The sequence below is a fragment of the Varroa destructor genome, unplaced genomic scaffold, assembly GCF_002443255.2.
Source record: "Varroa destructor unplaced genomic scaffold, Vdes_3.0 BEIS01000002.1, whole genome shotgun sequence".
In the NCBI taxonomy this organism is placed as follows: domain Eukaryota; kingdom Metazoa; phylum Arthropoda; class Arachnida; order Mesostigmata; family Varroidae; genus Varroa; species Varroa destructor.
Window position 1 is genome coordinate 3,872,256 of NW_019211455.1, and position 23,045 is coordinate 3,895,300.

Below are 23,045 nucleotides of genomic sequence, written 5' to 3' on the forward strand. Positions count from 1 at the left end.
TTACTGCTACATCAGTCGTCGTCTCGTGTTCTTTTAATTTCTTCGTTAGTAGTACTTTCTGTCCTTATCCAATTAGAACACGTCGATGGGTTTCACTGAGGGAGGGCAAAACGCACTGTACTATAATACGTACAAACTGATGGTACAACCAGCACGCCCCCAACACGACGTTCACGCTTTCACACATCCACCGTAAATCAACAAATAATATCGAACAGAAACGGAACGCGAAAAATCATTATTCGATTTTTTCACTACTGTCCAACATTGCTTTCCTATAATTAAATTCCCAGTATGCTGCTGTTATTCATATTTGATCGATGTACGCTATTTGCTGACTGGTTAACTGAAGTAGAGACCGACCGACCAATTGAGACGAACCGAATTTTACAACAGATACTAAACATCACACACTTTCAATGCCATACGACCAGCCACATCGATTGCACGATGCAACGATATCAGTCGTAACGCTCGTGATACCACTAGGAATCTCTGTTGCAACGTAACAAATACCATGGGATAATGCGTGTGTGGCGTATTTCGACTCTATTAATCTGTACATATATGTACACGATATAACGATAGTTCAGCGGAACTATGCATAGAACACATTTGCTATTCGGCACGGTAATAAGAACGGCCGAAACATCGCAGCGCTTTCTGATATTTCCGGTACATCTACTGTTGATACTGCGATAATCCTTCGTGGGTTTTTGCAAGCCTCTACTTGGCCCTATTAACAATTCACCATGACCGTTGCTGTTAACATTACACCATACACCTCAATAACTACTCCCCATGGCACTCCTTGAAGAACTAATGATAATAATCGACTTCCACTACCAATGCTCTTATTTGTTGCTACAGGAGACGGCCGACCTGAGTGCGTCTCTATTTTTTTTCGACCGTGGTAACGACCACCCTATCGATACCAACGACACCTTTTCCACCACCCGTCCGTCTAATTCGCCAGGACCAATCGTCAAACCTATTTCTCCACTCGCACGGGTACTCGGCGGCTGCAACAGCAGCACACGGCCTCCACACAGCAGTCACTGCCCAATGACAGCGCTGCAATGTGGCGAGGGAGAAGACTGACCGTGATGCCAAGTAGATCCCTGGGGGTGCGATCAATGCATGATGGGCGAGGGATGACTATGGCGCGAAATTTTGAAATAGGTTTCGTCCTGACAAAAGTAACCGGACTCAGACTGGCCCGAGGACTTCGGATCGAACTTACAGGCAAGCAGTTATACGACTGTGATTTCCTTTTGTTCGCTTTTAGTTTTTATAGTTTGCTTTATTAGAAGCTAAATTGAAATAAAAACTGGGCTCAGCACTATTCTAATCGTAATGATCGACTATATGGGTCAAGCCATCCAAACACAAAAATAGAACCAAGTGAGATAAAAGATTTCTTCTGAGTAGCGAAATAAAAGGCTAATTAATTTTTTTTTTTAAGCATTTAAAACATGATAACAGAAGCAGATCGTAGCGGGCAGTATACTAACAGTGAAAGAGTATACTAACTTTATACTCACGCAGTTTTTTTAGCTGATAATGTATTGGCACGACCAGTGACACAAGGAAGATCTATATAGAAATGCATGATCGAACCATTAAGGCTGATGAGTTCATATAAATATACATATATATCCGTGACACTTAAGACATGCTATTAGTGTACAAGGTTTGTAAGTACCTGTACGAAAATTTGAACGTTTTTTAACACATTTAATCAGCCATAAGGCAGAAAGCAAGGGAAAAAGGAAATAGCTGACTGCATTATCGCCATCTGCTAGCAAAAACATTAAACATCCAAGCAATCTATCTGGCCTTCGAGAATTACAAAAAAATCGAATCTGGGAGAATATGTGCGTTTAGAGAAATCATCGTTTGTGTTTGTCGTCTGTATGTAATGTGCTGAAAAAGTCTAGTCTTTATGATAGATTTTTTTTAAAAATATAGGAAACGCTCGCAGGTAGATTCGGCGCATACAATTTTTAACCATAATCAGCTCAAACCTTCCGCTTCGGATCACTCTTAACTTTGTACAAATGGTACCACCACTTTTGGGTTAACCTTTAATAAATAATATGACACTAGGTTAAGTTCACGTGTTGTGAAACTCTTACTCGTGGATTTTTATCTTCCAACAGAACAAGCACAGAATTTCCTAAAAACAATCGTGTTTGTAGAATAGTCCATTTCTTTTCGCAGTGCAGTTCGAAGTCTGTTCCTTTCACGTCATTCTTTGCAGACGTCTCTAGCAAGGCCCGCTCTTCGTATCCTCCTGGTGTGTTTTGAACCCTGAGATCATGCGTTGTGTTCTTCTGCACTCTCTGAGCTGCCTTTGATTCAATGGCTACAAATGTTCTATCAGTCGCTGTACTGCATATCTTCACATCATATGGTGAGAATAGAAAATTGTGAGCATTTGCTATTTACTTGATGCGAGGCATATTTCATATAGTAAATTAGAATTGTCGTTCTCCTTCTGAGGTGGGATACCTCACTGCGTACCATAGGAGCTAATTTCATAGGGGAGCACTGTTGATACCGTCGTGATGTAACGTTCCACTTGCGTTCGTTGCTTTTTCAGTATATAGCGAGTCCTTCACTTGTGTGTGTATATTGCATTGGCGTAAAGCTGTGAAGTACATTGAAATTAAAGAGGGAAATAGTACCCTATTGTACTGTTTGATGTCGAAAATCTAGAACCGATCGCGCTTACGTGCCCATGTTGTTCACTCTGTTACCTCGACGTGTGCGTTACTATGCATTCCCAAGTAAAGCGTCTAATTTAAGCCCTATCCCTTTTGGAAAGAATCCTAACCTGTGGTAAGAAAAAAACGATAGTAGAAATCGATGATTACTCATGAACTGAGAATTCCAGGGAAACAGATGCAGCTTATGTTATCTATTGAAGAAACCGTTCTGAAAGACTAGACGTACTTATTTTTATTTAGGTTCACCATAGCCTCTCTAATTGAGAGGCTATGGTGAACCTAAATAGCACTTGCCAATTTTGCAATGTCAATGGTGTCAGTTGAAGGTAGTATGAGGCGATGGTGATATGTCATGCCAAAAGTACAATTTTCCTCAGAGAAATCTACGTCCAGTAGATTTGTATGGACGAATTCATGGAGAAACGATTTGTTACCCTGAAGCTGTTGAAAACAGTTAAACGGTTTTACGAGCAGCTGACAAGGAGTTCTCCGATTGTAATAATTTTATTTCTCTATTGTAATAAGTTGTTTATATTTCCATCTAAATAAGGCTGTTTAGATACTGTTGTTAAATGAGATACATTCTCTCTACCTCTGATAGAGCGTAGACGTTAATTGTTATTATATGTGACTTATACCTCGGTAAATAACCCCAGCTTATTTCATTTATGCAAGGCTATCTTTCTCAATCTAATTCAACAAATCTCTTTTCCAGAAAATCCTGTATTGTGATACCGACAGCTGACCAGCAAGGAGCACACAGACGTGGGTAAAAGACCATTACTGTATAATAAGCCACGAACTACAAGACCCGAAGGATATCGCATAAAATCAGAACGTGTTTAATAAAACCAACTTATCTTCAGCGACGCCATCGCAGTGTTCCCCTTATTACTACACTGGTTTGCCTGTAGAAATGGTGCGAACGCGGGTGAAAAGAATCACACCTGAGCTGAACCTCTTCAACACCATATATGATTCGATTCCATCTTTTGTAGACGTCTTCGACGAAGAATCGTTCTACATATTTGTCGTCGGACTTGTGTTCGCGTCGTGCCTTGGCGCGTTCGTTATAAGCAGATTCGTCAGATTAAAACCTGTCGAATTCTAGATTCTTACGTAGTGCCATCGTATGCGTGTACCACGTGTGTTTACTAATGAGAACGCTCAAAGCTCTGCTAAGAATATGGCTAAGCAGCAGATAAGTGAACGAGGCTATATGTTATTAAATTTTCGGAACCTTTGTACCATAGTGGACGAAGGAAGACACCGGCTGTTATTACTGTGACTTGACACATTGATCCCTATATCGTTTAGGCATCTTACTTATCATTATGTACCGATAGGGAAATATTTATTTTCCCCATCTAATGGCGTGTTGGTAACTGAAATAATCACTTCTTGTCACAATAATAACAGTCAATTCTTCGTCACTGCGATACAATACAGAAAACTGAATTCTGCCATTTTTTCTCGCACATTTCCTCGATCTGATCTGGACCAAAGTGACCGAATCAGATGCACAGGACTTGCGACTATTCTAGATGTTTGTTTACATAACACTGATCAAAGCTACCGGCTGAATTGATATAATTGATTGACGGCTGAATATAATTGATTCGTTACGACTAAATTTGGCCGGATCATATCTGAGTATTATTTGTACACTTTTTCTTTGTAATAGTGCCTCGATTTGAGCCATTACTTTAAATGTCGTTGGATGAAGTGCTTTTATTAGGGGAAACGCCAACAAATGTTTGGCTTTAAAATTTTGCGTCATCTATTTGACATATATTTTTAACGTAAATTACTTTGCCCTGAACTGTAATAGCCGATCCCTGCTGTTCTAATTGTCGCTTGCCATTTCCTAATGGGTCTGAAAGGCGAGAATGTTCTACTTGCCGACGCATTATCGAACCCCAATTGTCGTGCCATCTTTTGCACAGTATTGCATCGTTCAACATTCAAGCTAACGACGTTCACAGGAAATGTTACAGAAAAAGAATGTGATATCATCCCCAGCTGAATACAACACCATATTAAGCTAGGCATTTGTAACATGTTATTATAATTGAGCTATTTTTTGCATTTTTACGGTAATAAAGGTACTGAGTGACATATTACTAGAAGCTGCTTCCCTTCTATTTATTTCCTATAGCTTTCCTTACGGCTACTGGGCCAATTAACGAATGCCGAAAATAAGGATGAGACGAGATGCTAAAGAGAGATTCTTTGTTACCAATATGGCGTTCATATTGGGCTTACCATTACGTCTTATTTGGATACTTTTGTAATAGGTTTCCAGTTTGATCGATCTACGTAACCCTTATAGAGTGCCGAAGCGTAGAGTTCACTGGCATCTCTAATTACGGCTTAATTAATTCGCCTCTTATCTATGTAACGCAGACCATATAATGACTAACATTTGTATATATATGCATAATATAAAGCTACTTACCGGAATAACTTTATGAAGAAGCCAAATATATTGTACTGAGAATAGAAAAACTTCCCTGATGCGATTGAGGTCTTATATTGTGCTGTTGAGAAACTGATGGACGTGTCTGGTTTTTTTGTGTAAGTCTAATTTTTTTGTTTGGGAAAAAATTTTTTTGTAGCTTTTTAGACCACATCAAAAATTGCAGTACCAGTCATAATTTGTTTGAAAAGGTTGGCAGCTTAGGCGCAAGGGAAAAGTCAACGCAGCGTATGGTTCGTCCAAAAGATTGCCTAACCAGTACCCTAAACAGATACGGACCTTCCGACATACTCCAATGGTGCAATGGTGCGTCGTTGTCACTCCGAATCGAGTGAAGGCAGCCGCTTCGTCATGACATGCATCCGAACAGTCGACTACCTTCAAAATATAGATTCTTATTGTTATAGTCATTCATTGCTACTATTCACTAGGTCTCGACCTTCGCAATAAGGCCATCACCAACAACCAAACAAAAGGCAGTCCTTCTATGTCACCTTCGCATCTAGGCACTTTTTGTCTAGATTGGCATATTTCTAAGCATAGCTCAAACGCAGCTCGAAAAAGCTAGTATGCCAGTGAACGGACGGCAATACGAGAAATCGACTGAAGTGTGATCGGTGAGCTACGCGGTCGTTTGAAGAGGCTAAAGTTAGGTTCGACAAGTCAGGGCGCGGTGGTTCAAGCGTTTTAATCGACACATACTCGATCATCGACAGGTGTAATTCTATCAACAAAAGCGAAATATGGCAGAATAGCAAAGCGGACAAAATGCACTATTTCTACTACGATACTGTAATTGAAACTCTAAGAGTATAATTCCGTGTTATTGTCCGTCATGTAGAAACGTTTGGTAATATAATGTCAGTCGTTAAGCTCAGACAAGCGCGTCTATTATAAGCGTTACATGATTGAAAACGTATTTAGTTGTTGTTTATTGAACAACATGTTTGTCTTGTTGTGCCTTAAAGATATTAAAGATACGCAGATGGAATCATTTCAAAATAGGCCCGAGACATCTAGCTAAACATCTTCGAAAATTGGATAAAATATTTCGAATGTGCTTCCGAGTCTTACATGCTGGTCTGCCGTTAAGCATTACTTAGCACGGGTGGCCTCCAATATAGAACCGAGCGTATCCCCGCTGACTTTCAAACCTAGACCACTTTACGTCTAGGTAAGCTTAGCGACCGAACACGTTACCACTACGGTATGCCTGAAGCGTATAATGGAAAGAAACTAATCTCGTTAATATAGGCTAGCGTTTAGTTCAATAGAAATTAGCACGCCATCTTTTATCGAATTCTTGCAGATCAGGCCGCAAACGCCTGCAAAAAACTATTAATTGAAACTGGACACGTTTCACATAACAGGATACTGCTGCACTTGAACGTATCTTGTTTGCCACAAGACACCTATTTTTCTCGGAGTTTCTATAAAATTCTACACCTTGGCGGCGGGCAAATCCTTAAGTAGGCAAAAGGGGCGAACAAAGAGTGACAGGGCCGTAGCGCACCGCAATGGACAACAGTACCTCTTTCAAACCAGCGGCATTACTAATGTGTTGATAGCCCATTCGCTTACCACTGCATTGTTCCATCTAAAATAATATCCACTGTGAGTGGATATTGGTTGGCTCGCATCAAAAGCTAGCTACATTTACCTCTATATATTCCATTGTAGTCGCACTAGCTCATAACAGCTTTAAAGCAAGCGGCCATGTCCATCTTAAATTAGGGTTTTGCACAAGTACGGCGTTTCAGTCGTCCGAATGAATTGATATAATAGATAGCTTTGTCCTTAACCGTAAGCAAGCTGACCCGAATGTAAACATAATGAGCCACCTATGCACCGCAGTGGTCATCCTGATCACTTCTGTTGCGACAACGATGAAGTTGGCGCGCAATGTAAGCTGTACGTGCAAAATATTTGAGCACGTAGAGCACGATTGCATTTTGCGAAGGAGGGCCTACGAAATGATAGGGCTCGAAAAAGAGGCAATTTTGTGTGATCCGAAACGACTTTATCAGCTTGCTTCATGAAGCACGTCAGGCAGCTAGTTTCTAAATTGCGTCCGTTATTCCTAGGAAACGTGCTTTACATAGCATGCTCGGACGCGCTTCGATGCATACCTCTCCCTCAAACAGCGACACAGTCTTGACAATGTCAGATGCCACAAAGGAGAGGGTTTTTGAGCTTTTTCCAAAATTTAGCTCAACTCTTATATACAAAATATCAAGGGCAAATCACTCTCCAGTTGTTCTGCTTCATTCGGCTAGGATGTTTGTTATCTACGGAAATCAAGTTAGAATTTTGTTACTTATTCCTCGTAATATGCGGTCGGTGACAAACGGTATGAACACTAAAACCAGCATTCGGCTATAGCGTCCATAACTAGTAACCGTCGATTAAGCTTAAATCGTAATCACTTATTGTGATGTAACCACGTTTGGCCGTGTCAAGAAGTTGAAACAGTGGTAAAGGTAAGTAGCATTATGGAAGAAGCTGGATTTAAGCTTTACGAAAGCTCACCATTGACAAAATAAGCAAGTGCTTAAATGAGAGGAGGAGAAACCTTTAAAGAGGTATTATATAGCCATATACTATAACATTGTATTGTTGGGGAAGGATTATATCAGCCTGTTTGTTCGATCAGTTGTTCATCAAAGATTCGGGAAGATTGTTAAAAAAGCACTTAAGATAGTAGCATACATTTAAACGCATTGCCTTCCACCTTCAACTAAACAAACTTCAATGGAACGGGTCCGTATCCCTCTTCCAGCGGGGGATATTTTTAATCGCTGAAGCTGAATTTGTGTTTTTTAATCAGGTAATTAATTATAAGCTATTAATAAGCTGTAAAATATTCTTACTGCTGCTATATATGGAACCGTATAGTTGATTCTTGTTCTCTGCACTAGCCTGTTACTGGGACCTATGCCAATCATTTTCTCACTAGGGGTCTACTACAATACATAATTAATAATTGTCTATAGTAACACAGATAAGAAAACTGCCCAAATAAATTACTAGCACCGCCATCAAATGGAGCATTCACTCAGTAAATTATCAAACTTCCATTGAAGACTCTTTAAAGTATTCTATTTCTCTCTGTTTAATAACGAATATCTTGATTAGTTTTTTCCAGTTGATACTTTAATTTATATTATTTAGACCAAAGCAGATATTTTAGTTGAAATAACATAAATAGATCGATCTTCACGTGCTTCTAAATCAAATACAACATTCGTTCATAAAGTCAAAGTGGCTTTAATGAATTTGCCATTTGAAGCTCACTGAGCTTGAGCAGAGGCAAAAAAGGTGCTGTCGTGAAACGCGTAAAATAAAGACGCTCTTAGTGATTACACGAACAGTGTATTTCTCCGCTGTCATTCGTCAAAAACGTAACATAACCAGTCGGCACGAAATAAAAAAACAGCCAGTCGTTCTAAACCTTCATAGTAAAATAGGAAAGCATTTAAATCGCAGTAACAAAATAAATCCCAAAAATAATTCGAGCGACGGTGCAGACTGTAACGCTCACGCTTTTGCTATACGTATAGTCGTTGGGCTCGAATATATCGGCCTTAAACTAACGGACAGTCACTTACTTCATAACAACAACCTAAACTAGAACCTTTACTTGGCCATCGCTTGATCTGCGTCTGCTTGCTAACTTGCTCATATGTAGGCGGACTTCACTCAGGATAATACGAGAAACGTACTCAAATTTATATTATCGAACGCGCAATAAAAATATCAATAGTAACCAATATCATATCGTACGGGCGAATGTTTAAATAACTTTGCTTCTATGGCCGGTGATCTTTACAATCGACACATGCGGAGCTGTTCGCCATCTCGATGTGAATTGCGACGATGAGGAGGTAGATGGATTGCCTGCGCGTAAATACAGCTGCTGTTATTATGTTGAAGTGTTTTTGCTTGCCAACAGATGGCGTGCGTGAAGCTCCGTTGGTTCGTCTCGTGGCTAACCCATGGTCTAAAAGCGTTCAAACAAGCCCAAAAATCGTTTAGTCATGCAGATTGGCAGTGTTCTTTCCTATGTGCTACATTGGTCCTAAACTACGTACACGTGGCCAAACCACAGACAGATAGAGCTATTTGCTCAGTCTCTATACAGCCGGTCACGTCTTATCATTGTGCCATCGTATATTCACCCGGCTGTGGGCTTCATCACTATGCCCGCACGCGAAAGTAATAGGCTTTTTTTTGGCTGGCCAGGCAGCAGTTAGCTCGCTCATTCTTATGTCCGAATGTTTAACATCGGATTTTGTTCTGCGCGACAGAAGTAGACTGTGGACCCATGTATGGCCAGGAACTATGGGCTCACCCCGCCTGCGGCACTTGAACATGCGCTAAATACTTTTGCTGTTCATAGCGATAACGCTATTACGACGCCCTACTGCGTCGGACACAGTAATAATAATATTAACGAGAAGGCTGCATAAAGATGCGACGCTCCTAATAATGTTTATTTGGTAAATTTCTATTTTACGTCATCAACATATACGCGCCACGTGCAATCAAACGTGGCCTGACTTTTTATTCAAAATGTTCCTAATATTAGTGGGTGACGCTGGTCATTATTAACATTTGCTTCGGGTAATGGGATACCTAAGCGGACTTTGATTGCAAACTTGAAATGCGGTAGCTTGAACAATTGAGACGTTTGGATGAACACGAGTCAAAGTCACTGCTCCAAATTCGATCACGCAGATTTGTGTTTAATTTCGAAATTAGACGTCTACTCTCGCCGTATGTCCACACGGATGCAGGACCAACGATCATAGTAGTTAAAATCAACACCATATAGCATCTATTTGTATACAATTGGCTTACGTTTAATTGCCCAATGGCAGTTATATGAGAAAAAAGATATTTCATCGAATAGTTAGAGCTCAAACCTCCATACGATCAAAATCGTCTAAATATAGAGAGAAAACCAGCTTGAAACGTTGTACGACGACGTTGAAACGAGTAATGTCGAAAAATCTGAGGCAGGATAGTATGGGGAGTTCCTTGCAAAATATGCCTGTCGATACTATATTTATTCTAGGTCGCTAGTTGACTATATTTTTATATGAATACGTCAGAACTAACTTTCGCTATTTGACTTATCGTTCTCCGACAAAGCCAAGGCGTGTCGCCAAATCAGGCGGTTCTTCCGCTATTTAGCTTCAACTTAATGTATATGATCAGTTATAATTAGCGGCACACTTATTGAGCACTTATTTTTTCATTGAAGGCAAGCCCTGTTTTACATTGATGCCTACGCATTAAGATACGTTCTCGTCCGTGACACGGCCCGCACCGTTGGCAATGGCTCGCAGAAAATTTAGGTACTTACCAAGATTTATAACCTTGCAGATTATCTAGTAGCTACAAATTTTCCCCTTATGCATATATGGGCTAACAAAAGCTGTAAGTAAGAGAACTAGAACTTGAGCCCCTGCAAAGCCATCTGCAATAAGCTTCGCTAACGCTATCCAGCATATTCGTTTCTGTATACGGACAAACTCAAGTTGACTGTAAGCAACTATTAACAGGAAAAGTTGTGAGGCTTTCATGTAGTGACCAATCGAATAGAATAGCATTAACTTACCTAACGCAAACAAGTTGTGCCTCGTAGTAAAACTGTCCTACGCTTGAATTGTCGTCCACGTAATTAAATTCCGTAGTAAGTAAGATCAACATGACTATGGTTTAAATTTAATAATCAAGCTGGTCGAAATGGCAAGATTGCGTAAGCGTTGAATATGTGAGGTGTCTTTTAGAGGAGTCCACGAAGTGGGTGTTTAAGTTTTAATGATAAAAATAGAACTCGAAGGAATCGAATAAAGCAAACAATATACATAGAACGCCAAATTATTTCGTAAATAGTGTTCTATATTCTGCAAATAATTCATATTTACCATTATTTCATATAGCACACTTAAATTTAATTTGGGCCAGAAAGGGTCTTGGGGCACAGTCATTTCTGCCTTTGAACGGCGTTCGCCTATACACATTAAACGAGAGTTCGGCTCTAAAGGGTACTTTGACAAAAACTGGGTTTATAGAAGACATTAGATTAGACATAGAAGACATAGAAGACAAACTGGGTTCATTGGAGACAAAATGGAAAATGTTTTATGGTTATGTTTCTCAGAAACAAATGTTTCCGGTTCGACCTCCGGTACTGTCTTAGCTTCAGTTGGACTGATTATAGCATCCAGTAGAAAATTAGCCTCGTCTCCGGTAATGAATCGAATGAAAAAATTCGATTTTATGGACAACATGATATGAAATTAAGCCTCTCAAACTCTTGCCCTGTCGAAATTAAGCTTGGCAATATATTTTAAAGGAAAACAAGCTGATAATCGAGAAATTGACCTATATTACACATTTGTAACGACAGTAGTAAACAGCTTTTTCGACTGAATGGTGGACGCCAGGCCCGTTCATTGTCAGATGAAATCATTATAAATAACAGGCTGGCTGGATTTATGACAGGCTAAAAACTAATGATTTATACCAGCCTAATAGGCAGTAAGATTATGTTATTGTGTTGAAAATGATTTGCTTGCCTTAGTGGCCCGATAGAAGCCTCACAGTCCTACGTTCTGGCACTTCGTTAAAGTTATGGGCAACCTATGAGCAAGGAACTTAATATGTGGAAATTTTTGGCGTCTGCCTTGCCCGCACCCATGACGATTCAGCGAAAAAAATAAATACAGCATCCTTCAACCAAACGGATGCGTACGCGAACTGTCCTATCAGGCATCTCGTTAGGACTGTCATCTAATTAGGCCACATATTACTAGTGAACGTTGTCCCTGTAATTCGAATTTGTTGAATTAGCTTTGAGAACCTCTGAGGCGTCCATGCGTCGAAGCCAATGTCATATTAATGCATGTATTGAATAATGACTTTTCCATTTATAGGGCCGTTGATAATCGGCAGCTGCATCATAAACCGAGCGCTGAACAAGCCACGTTGCAAATAAGTGGCATAGCGAAACTGCGGTTTGGAAACGTGTAGCTTTGAATACTGATAATCTGTAGATTGACACACCGGCCAGGTCCACGGTGATTCTACCAATGCTAACTGATAGCATCAGGGGGTCCTGCAGAGTTGCTAGGTGGCCTTGATTTAACTAGGTTAATATTATGCACAGATGGCACTTTGCAATTCTCAAGGACAAAGCTGCGATTAGTCTGATAAATTAAGCGGGCCAATGGGTCTGCGTGAAGTGCACGTTTCATGTACATACTAGCTTGGAAAGTAAATACATATACCTATCTGTATAAAGCTTTTGAACAGTTCATTCAGAAGGAAACTGCAAGGCAATGAGAAACGATCCTGTCTCATGATTGCAGATATCATAGTGATGTTTGTTGTGTGATATATATATATATATATATATATATATATATATATACACGAAAGTTATAGTTTTACGATCAGCGATGTGTTCTAATGATGTTATTAATCACTCTATTGTCGACCGTATCATGCTACCTCGAAATAAAGCAAAAATAGAAAAACAAATATAAATCTTAAAATAACTCGGGAAAATTTATCTAACAACTCTGCCTGTTGTTGAGTAGAACGGCGAGATCATTCATTGAGTTTATGTTTCCGATACTTCGTCTCCTTGGAAAATTCTAATTTTGAAATAAATTAACAGTGCTATTTGCCGTATTGCTATTGGGCAACGAGTAGCAGAAAAATAAAGCAATCGGAACATTTACCCGCTCTTAGTCAGCGTTCAGTCTATTATTTTCGCTCTGCTGAAGGTGCTAATTTCCTTATGCTAGCAACGCTAACAACAGACGTCAGCTCCTGCCAGTGACCGCAGGCGGATAATGGGTGACTACTCAGTTCACCTGTGTCCGTCACGATCCACCCTTCGGGCTGTCCATCGTCAGACAGGTGTCGACGTGACGCCTGATATTGCTCACCCTCGATCCTTGTATCGGAGCGCCTCGTTTCTGTGTGTCGGTACGTTTACTGACGTCACATGGAGACAATTGTTTCTACACCTAGCCGAATAGACGAGGACGACCCCGCATAGTCAAACTACAGTAGGAACAACATATTCAGCTTGGTTGCCGTTACTTATATAAGTCCATACTTTTGATTGCCTTTCCCATAGTTTTATAGTAGCTATAACATCTACAACAATAGCTATAAACAGAATAACAATCATCTTGCAATTAAGGTACACCATTGTTTAATCAACCCTGCAAATTGATTCATTCTCTTCTTCAGCTTCCACTTTAGCTACAACGAATCCATCTAACAGTTGAAGGCGACTGCAATATAACAGCCTCGTTTAGTCCCCCCATTATCATTTTCCCTTCATTATTTCCTGGCTGGACGAGACTTGACCAGATGGGCGAACCTAATAGAAAAATCTACCCTATAATTATGAATGTACACGATAGGCCTAATAAGTCCGTAAAGATGCGTAAGTAATATTTGATGACCCGGGTGGCCGGGTCTACGCGGTTGCTGCTAAATCGCGGTGGTATTAAAGTCACGTAACGTTCTATCGCGTCATAACTGTCAAAGTAATAACGTGGGGCTCCATTGTCTAACAACACGGGCGACCTTCTAGATATCTATGTAGAATCCATTAAGCAGTCACACACGGTTATACGTTCACTGCAATTTGTGTCTTATTGTGCGGGTACTGGGGACCGACCATCTAGTAAAGGTCGACAGCGTAAGCCGGCCACCAGTGGAAACAGCCTTTTTACCCCCCACTTAGGAAGATTTGTCGCCAGTTTACGGTGATTCGTCTAAGATATCTTACCTGCTGAATGCAGTCTAATATCCAGAACGGTATAGGTATATACGAATTCATCTTTTAGTGGACGATTCATATTAATTTTCTTGGCACACTTCTGCTAGCTCTTCCCTGATTGTGCATACAAGTATCGAGTAATACAAGCGGCTGTGGCGACGCTATTTCGCATCAACCGCGTGACTGTAGCAAAAGTGTACGCCTGATTCCTCAAATGAAGAATTTCCTAAGGCTACATAACATTCTGTTATGTTTTTTCGGACCCTCCTAAACAGCTAAATGAGGTTAGAATGACAATAATCCAATAACATTTCGATGCTTCACTTGTATTCAATTCCTTACTTGGATATGCTGCATGCTTTTAGTTCGCGTCATATTGCTGATCCTGCCCGCTGTACGCACAAGTCCTAACTCCGTACCTCAGATATGGGTCGAAACGATCACCTTGAAATTGTGTCCTGTAATGTCCGTTAAGCTATTGGAAGTCCAATAATATGAACATAATTGGATTTTTTTTACCATCAATTACCAACTTCCAAAGTTATCGTTAGTATCATCAATACTAACTTGCGTTTCAGTCATTTTCTATGAATAACTTCCTTTTTTTTTTTTTTTTTGAATAATGTTGTATAGTTTTGGAGAATCTTGTCATTGCTGCCTTTAATTGTATAAACTGATTTCTACCAAAAAATCGTTTTTCGAGTCACTTCGTGGGGACATCAAACCTCATTCGCTTAGTGCAGCTGACCCATTTTCGTTAGTCATGGCAACCCATATATTATTCTGGCGCCTTCACAAGGTCTATGTAAGCGTCGTCATGTCGACATAATTCGTGCATGCGCTCAAAGGTGCCTAAAGTCACCAAGAGCGAGCCGAGTATCCAATAGTTGGGAAACAAGAACAGCTTCAGTTCTAATACAATCTGATATCGATGCTCGCTGATTAACCTTCAAGAGCTCATATTGACGTTATTGTTTTCATATGGGGCGTTTCGATAAAGATCGAGCACGTATCATAGCTTCAGACATAGGTTCTTCTTCAAAAACATGCTGAAAAATTTTTCGCCTGAACAAATTTGCAAGATCCTTACGAGATTTTTCGGGTACACAAGTAATGTATTTATGCGGCTTCACCAGCGCCTTTAAGCGAAAGGCAATAGTAACGGCTGACGATCACACAAATAATTTAATTTGTTGGTAAACACGAAATAAACAAGATAAAAAATAATCAATGGTAATGATTTTCGTGCTATGTAACCTGAAGTAAGGTGATATCCGCCAAATTAGATTGCGACATCTCGAAGGACTCGACGATACTGAAAGAACCTCACTATCAAGTAAGACATGCATTGGAAGTTCCCCATACGACTCGCAAGATTAGCAGACCTGTATGCAGCCACGAGACGGTGCGGTTAATGATAGCAAATTCAGTAAAACCAACAATGGTAAGGCGAACGTATGCATTCTTTTCAAGAACTGTGTTGATTTTAAGGCGCGAGGATAAGAGTAAGGTTTGGTCACAGGTCGTTAGCTGACAAGTGTAGGCCGTCGACCGGCACACCGAAACAGCAGGCGCACAAAAAGGCAAATTCCCTTAATGATAGTTCAAAATACATTTAGCACTCATAATATAATGCACTTGATAGTAAAATCCAGAAACGTTGCATTGGATGAATACAAGGACCAGCTACGATCTGACGTTAAACTTCAAGCCTGAAACGATTGAAAACTAACGCTACGACGTTCACTGTGTAATGTAACGGCCGCAACTAGAACGCTGTTAGGAATCAAATATGTATTGAGTGTTGTTTATCACTTTAAATGTAAGAGGATAGAAATGAGCGCTACGTGATTGACCACAATATGACACGCAGGACTAAGAAACCCAGTAACAACAACAGCCTCTGGCTTCCCATGAAAACGCGTAAATCACCGCGATCAAAATTCTCCAATAAGGCGAACATGTACTAAAACACATCGGTATATTATGCTCCAATTGGCTTTGAACTATAACTAAAACATTGTAGCAGGTTTTCAATTAAGCTTCAGAAGTCTCGACTAGTAGCTTGCGCCTGCAGCCCTGAGCTGTCGGTAGAAACGGCTAGGAAGTAAGTTTCAGAGGTTGTTTACCGCAAAACCAACATAAAAAACCTGTCAGACTAAATCTATACGCCACCTTAGTACGGGCTGGAAAAATATCCGAAAAGCCGGTTATTATCCGTCACAGGGTGGCATCCTCACAAATTGGCGGAGCGTTTTCGTTTTAAATTCAGTCGATTTAAGTAAAACCTATTTCCAGATGATAATAAACAAAGATTTGAACGAACATTTAAGCTATCGATACATACACAGGATTCCACTAGTTAGAACGTTCATGCTTTGGAGTAAAGGAAACCTTTTGGCAGGTGAGTGGCACACTGATCGCTTATACCTTGATGACATCATCGTTACTGTTGAAGTTTGGAAGGTGAAAAGCGCCGCGTACTCGTACTTCTAAAACGTAGATTTCTTGAAAAAATGCATTTTTCAGACTGTTTAATTATCCAATGAGGCATCCGCCGTCCATGAGTTATCCAAAAAAACAAATAAGTACGATATCTAAACAGTGTCTTGAAAACTCACTCGCTATCGGGAATCATCGGCTTCTACCTTTAATACTTTTTCAGAATACATTCCTCTCTGACCATCAGGCGTATGCAGACACTTATCATTGCTTGCCATTTACAACGAGAGGCAATCGCTTGGCATTGACCCTCTTCGCTAAGATTAATAGGCTCTTCGTTTATTCTATAAGCGAGAAGGTAAGCAGTAAAAAACTCGGAAGACGTTTTCGCCAGGGCTCTAAATGTAGCCGCAACCGAAATACATTCATGCTTGATCATTGACCAGTTGAGAGAGATCAGAAAGTTTAAACTATTGGAATGGTGACCAGAACAAGTCTTGGGGCCGGACATTCTGACAATTTTAAAATCGACGTGATGCGCTTTCTAGGGTGGCAGGAGATAGGACAAATATTCCACCACTTCTTGAGCTGTTCCAAGTATTTTAAGACATTTAACATTAGATATTCTGTAATTATTCGAATGAAACAGATGAAATAGCCGGCATGTATTGAAAGGATCGAGAAACATACTGCCGCGGCGGAAAACCATATTAAACATAACCTTCCTGCTAGCAAAAAATCGACAAATTTGAGTTCTCGAGGGCGCATCAATTAGGCGACGTTGAGCTGGAAATACTCTCCGATTATCGTTGAGGTTTATTCAAAATGGCCACAAATCATCTTCTTCTTAAGCTGACTAAAGACTTTTTCTTGAACGCCGCTTGGACAAAATCTTCAACCAGTTTAGATATGCAGGAACATTCGCTCAGGACGATAATACGCAATTTGGCCCCCTGAACGCTCCGCAAGTTCAGCGACCACTTTCGTTTAATGTTCAGCCCGAAGCTGAAATAGGCCATGAAGACGACAAAATAACAAAAGGGTGACCTACTTCATTATGTTCATCAATTGCAGCCATTCTAATAAGAGTCCGACTAAGATGTGTAAACATCACGACGCTAAATGTAAACAAGTATAAGCTTGTAGAAAATGACGCTAACTCGGAGAGTCCTATGTGATACTTAAGCGTTCTCGGAAACGTACCAACGGAAAGATAGCACGCAGTACCAACGTATGATTTGCTCGCGTACAGTTCACGCGCGATTCGTGTACAAGCGATACAAAGGCTGTAACAGCTATAAAACCATTAACCGAGCCATTTCAAGTCTCAACGATCGGCTGTTCCGTTCTTTTTTATTCAGCAGCTTTATTTGCGTAGGCGGGTTTAAATGGTAAAAAGAAAAAATTAGGTATCGAGCTGAAGTGTTCGAAAGGTCGAACCGTATCCGACGTCCAGTTATTGCCTCTGTATATATATAACAATGAAATAATTTTTGCTCTTACCTCTTACCTCTGCACTTACCATCAAACTATATATTTTCTATCGGCTATCGTCTAATCGATTCATACGCACATATTGTCTGAGATAATATGTTCTTGAATTTTTGTTAATCGCTTCATTATTATTGGCGTCATCGTTTCGTTCAAACTAGAAAATATTAAAGCGAGAGTTCGAAGTTAGGTGAACGCTATGTCTTACGGTAAGCGTGAGTTCGCGACGCCTACCTCAGTTAACGTCAATAAGCTGCATAACATAGAACATTTGATGTACGGTAAAAAAAAGTAACAGACGTGAAACGGGACTCCCATAGCAGCAGTGCGTACAAAAATGTATAAGAATCGCAGCCATAAACATCACGGAACACGTTCATTTTATTGACAGGTCGCACAAAAAACTGAGATGGTCAAATAGATGTATTGGAGAATGCTTTGCCATGTTAAACAACGGGGGTCAACGGTTGACTTATGCACACTTTCGAGAAAGTATCTTATGATAAAACAGGTGTCTAGAGCTAACCGAAGGTACTAAGCTCGAAACGATGTGAGCGAAACCACTGGTGGCTTGCTGATCTACGAGCATAATTGAACATACCGCGCTGCCTGTAGTGCATGCCGCAGCTGAAGCTAACGATGATGGGTGGGCTACTTCAGCCCTTTGAGGCTGTTTGTATATGAAGAGGACGTGTTGTATATGAAAACAGACAAGCAGTTACTTCGAAAAGTCGGCGGGAGGAAGCGACACTTCGGGACACTGGTCGAAGCAATATATCAGTGCAAAAAATATTAGACAGGAAGCGCAGAAACTAAACAAGACGAAACAATGTAGCACGTTCATGGTTAGAAAGCAAACACCTAACTTGGGGGAGCGTCCTGCACCAGAGAACCGGAAGGATGAGAGGGGAAACGGGTTGTGACTTATGGGTACCATCTTCAGAACTAGTACAGAATAAAACTTAGATATATTTACATTCGAGTTCGGTTTAACCCTTATGACATCTCTGAAGCTACTTGTTTCGAAAATGAACTCCATTATGCTTAGCAGGTAACTTTTAATATATATGTATATATATAATTAAGGAACGGTTGCGTTTACGAATTAATGATACCATTCACTGCTAGGCCTTGATAGATTTTTAGAAAATAAACTTAAAATAGTTGTAAGGGAAGTATCTATTCAATACTTTTTTCAAAGCAAACCAAAGGAAGGGCAAGTGGCAAAGTTCGTAACTTCCAAACGATTTCTCCACAAACAGTTGTGCTCTGATGCTGGGATACATAAGGTAAAACACATATTAAAGGTACAGCTGATTGAAATATCTATTAATATATGATCACGTGTTTTCAAGCTGTGGATTTGAATTTACATTGTAAATCGGGTACAGCACTGAAATGGATGGAATCACATATTGCATCTATCACCAAAACAGTAGGTCTATAAACAGTCTTTGACTCTGAGCGAAATTGTGCATTATCTATGTTAGACTCAACGCCCGACCCACGGAACACACGAGCAACTGACATTCCATATTAGCGATAAATGTAGTACTAACATACCTAGGCGGCGACGTAAACATACGTTTGAATCAGTATTGGATTCCGGTTAATTGAAGTTTCGTTTTTTGTCATGCCTCCGAAAGAAACGTCGCACATAGTGCGAGCCTATACGTCCACGAAAGGGTTGGCAAAGCGAAAATTGCCTATACATTGTTTCGCTGCAATGCGAACAGAGCAAAGTTCCTACCAGTAGTATGTAAATGTACTCGTAAGAGTTCGTGATTCATAGTGCAGGTAAACAGTATATCGATTCGGATTGTAGCCTTTACATAACTGTGTTGTGTCCTTAGATTTTGAAGTTAAAGGATGCTGATGAGGGCGTAGTAAAGAAGGTGTTTCTATGCTTTTCCGCTAAGTTCAAGATAATTTATTGAATGTGTGTTCAGACTTACGCCGATTTTGAAGCCATTTAATAGACAGATTACTGTGGCAAATTTGCCCTGCGTATGAAATATTAAGTACAATGGCACCCGGCAATACATATGTATGTTCGGAAGTACAGAATTCAGCTGTTGAAACTCTCCATATTATTTGCTACAGCTATTTGCACTATTACCCTATTAAAACAAAATATTTTCAATTCACTTTCTTTGGTCTTACTGGATATATATCGAGCTCTATGACAGCAAGGAAAGACAGGGAATGTACACAAGAATCTTCCTAGAATAGCCTTATGAACTGTGCCAAAGTTGCATGCCCGTATACAAAAAAAATCCCGCTTTCCAAAATGGCGCTGTTTTAAAGAAAAATTTGAAATCACTATATTCCAAAGCGAAGCTTGCACATAAGGATGAGAGGAATCGCTAGTTCATATAGCGCCCGCGGTCAGCGTGCCAAAGGTTATCATTCACTATAATTTTCATATGGCTCGTAACATTTCAGCCTCCATAACAGCAGCACACCGACGAGGTGTGGTATGTAACTGCCGCTTTACTGTGCTAACGGAGCCCCACAATGGCCAGCGTCCTGTCGTTGTCGACAGTAACTTCTCGATCAGGATCGTTGACAAGCCCTATTCAGTTGGCGCTAATTCTGTTGCTGGTTTTGCCCACTGGAGATGCCGGCACTGAAACCCGTTTCGCTGCGAGCTTTAAGCGACGCAATCGTACGCTGCAAGGTTGCGTTCCTCTGTGGAGCGCTGAGTTGCCATCCGTGTCACAGTGCCTTAGCGCTTGTATCCGGTTGGGGTAAGAGTACTTTTTCATGCCAATTTGCTTGACCGACTAGCCAATGCCAATAGTTCTGGCTACCTCTAATTAATTCTCTTTTTGCCTATAATCTGTGTAGTTTTTAGCGAAGAACAATTTCCCTGCATTCACATGTACCGCTTTTCAATTAGATGCCAGTCTCTAGTATATGGCCATGGACGGTGCGAGCTTTTCCCGACGTTCTTGTGTCACCCCAAAGACCGTTTCCATCTTTCGTTGGTGCCCGCGGCCGGCATGACCTACTTCGATCTCGGATCAGAGATAACTCATGTCAAAACCCTCTGGAGTGATAACGGCTGTCTCCTCTATGACCGCTGTTTAAAGGGGTGCAATGAAGATTCATGGACGACCTTAACGTCTGCAACTACAACGACGGTCGGGCTAGCGACTATCGGCGAAAACTCAGGTTCAGGCTCTATTTCAGATTTAACGCTAGGTGTATTTGGATGCATTCTGCAAAGACTTCAGCTAAATTAGTCATCGTATTGATATAGTTCCAGATGGCCTATTTTATCTACATCTTTATAATATTTTGCATTATCGCGAATGTTTGTACAAAATTGTTTTATGTGACTGTTTCTTTTCGAAATTAAATAACGATTCCTTGAATTTCTTAATTCAGGGGCCATCTTTGAGCTTAACTTCCGTCCCTTGTCAATCGGCAACCTGTGCCATCGTTAGCTGTCTATATTTTATTTGCGCAGGTTCTTAAAGCATACTTTTAATCGCTTGCCATTCTGCCTTAGCCAACAGTTCTCTGTGTAACCAGCATTTTTTAACTGCGTTGCCTGTATCCCACTTGCTGTCTAAAGCGATTTCTGCCGTTGTCGGTACCGCATTGATCAGTGCTGGCAACTCCAAATCCAAAGCCACATCTGTCCAATCAACCGACCCAATTTCTTTAGCTTCACTACCATCAGAGCCTACAACAAAAGCGAAAAAAATTGGCGCACGTTTCTTTCTCACCACTGAACCGATGACGTTCAGAGATTCCTCGGAATATTGCCGCCGACGAAATATGTCCCTGGGGATGCCAAAAACACGTGAGGAGCACAATATTCTGGTGGAAGCGATGAAAATACGCCAAATCGGCCGTATGTGGATTGGCGTCAAGAAGATCACCGAGTAAGTAATGGCTTTGTTAAGTTACGACTAAAAACGAAGCGTTTCATGTCAAGCTAGCTATACGTACCAAATTATATATGTCTTTAAACAATCTGACGCCGTTCTAATTATAACTGGCTTGCAACTTACAATTTATTTCTGTTCTTTCAGAGGAGGCACAGACGCCACTTACATAGACGGGCGTTCGGTTCCCACAAGTATGCAGCTCTGGGGCGACGGTCAACCTAATAACTCACGAGGAAAACAGATTTGCATCGAGATGATGGCTTCCTTAAAGTATCTTTGGAATGACTTTGACTGTCTCTACAAGAGCGCATTCGTCTGTCGGTGATTCGTCGGAAATACCGGCGCAATTTTATGTACTTTTAAAAAACTACTTTAAATTCTTATTTTGTCATTGGTTGCCTCGTGTGGCTTTACGCAAAAGTGACGGCAGGTTGCTATCTCTAAATATATATTCGTGAGTTTCTAATCGATAACCGATATGATAGTTACCACGTCTCTCGCAAAATATCATTACTTTATTACGAACCCTAGTATAGCCCGCAGACTAGCGTATTAGCTGGTAGTTACAGAACACCACCCTTCCGATCATTTCAATGTAAGCATTCACTCAACCAAGCACGAGTCAAATAAAAGCTATGTTAAACTGTCGTAAGGATGATAAAACGAACAAAAAATGTTATTAAGCTGTTATGTGATAGTTATAACGGTTATTAAGAACTTGAAAAAATAATAAAGACAACCAATTGTCGAACCTGCTCTTGGTATTTTATAGGTAAAATACAACGATGGTCAATAGTATATAAATAAATGATGGCATCCACCTTCATCGAACATAGGATTCTAATCCGTCTAAACGAAAACGTTACAGCGGCCAATCAATTTCAGATATACAGCAGTCACGAATAATCACGTAAACGAGGGATTCAGTCTCTAATATGATAACAGCAACGCCCTAGCAACATTAAAAACGTCAAAAGTCTCAGATCGTTTAGGTTCATTTTGCTAAACCAAATGATTTGTAGTATAGGGAAAATGCATTCCTAATAAAAGTTTGGAAAAACGGAACATTTCTTGCAAATATTGCGAAAAAGAACTTACACCTGTTTAAATAGTTCATACTATATATACGCGTTGTCAGACGCTGCATGAACTTGCTAAATTGGCCATTTTGTTAGCTATTTTGTAGA

At 40.3% G+C, this 23,045-nt stretch overlaps 2 protein-coding genes across 5 annotated transcripts; both read left to right on the top strand.

The window, feature by feature from the left end:
• The first annotated feature begins 1,088 nt into the window (after positions 1-1,088).
• LOC147757265 (uncharacterized) lies at positions 1,089-4,861 on the top strand. 3 transcript variants are annotated; one of them, XM_086978842.1, is made up of 3 exons: positions 1,089-1,245; positions 2,264-2,416; positions 3,448-4,861. In XM_086978842.1, exon 3 carries the CDS (start codon positions 3,649-3,651, stop codon positions 3,841-3,843), a length of 195 nt encoding a protein of 64 aa, XP_086834968.1. In that variant the 5' UTR covers positions 1,089-1,245; positions 2,264-2,416; positions 3,448-3,648; the 3' UTR covers positions 3,844-4,861. The 3 variants fall into 3 exon arrangements, with proteins under 3 accessions (XP_086834968.1, XP_086834969.1, XP_086834970.1); XM_086978843.1 differs by lacking the exons at positions 1,089-1,245; positions 2,264-2,416 and adding an exon at positions 2,494-2,844; XM_086978844.1 differs by lacking the exons at positions 1,089-1,245; positions 2,264-2,416 and adding an exon at positions 3,051-3,227.
• A 2,592-nt stretch (positions 4,862-7,453) lies between these two features.
• LOC111244186 (uncharacterized) lies at positions 7,454-22,689 on the top strand. Of its 2 annotated transcripts, XM_022790980.2 has the most exons (5): positions 7,454-7,691; positions 20,402-20,706; positions 20,859-21,133; positions 21,540-21,852; positions 22,003-22,689. In XM_022790980.2, exons 2-5 carry the CDS (start codon positions 20,474-20,476, stop codon positions 22,181-22,183), a joined length of 1,002 nt encoding a protein of 333 aa, XP_022646715.1. In that variant the 5' UTR covers positions 7,454-7,691; positions 20,402-20,473; the 3' UTR covers positions 22,184-22,689. The 2 variants fall into 2 exon arrangements, with proteins under 2 accessions (XP_022646715.1, XP_086836741.1); XM_086980615.1 differs by lacking the exon at positions 7,454-7,691 and having other exon boundaries at positions 20,415-20,706; positions 20,807-21,133.
• The last annotated feature ends 356 nt before the right edge of the window (positions 22,690-23,045 follow it).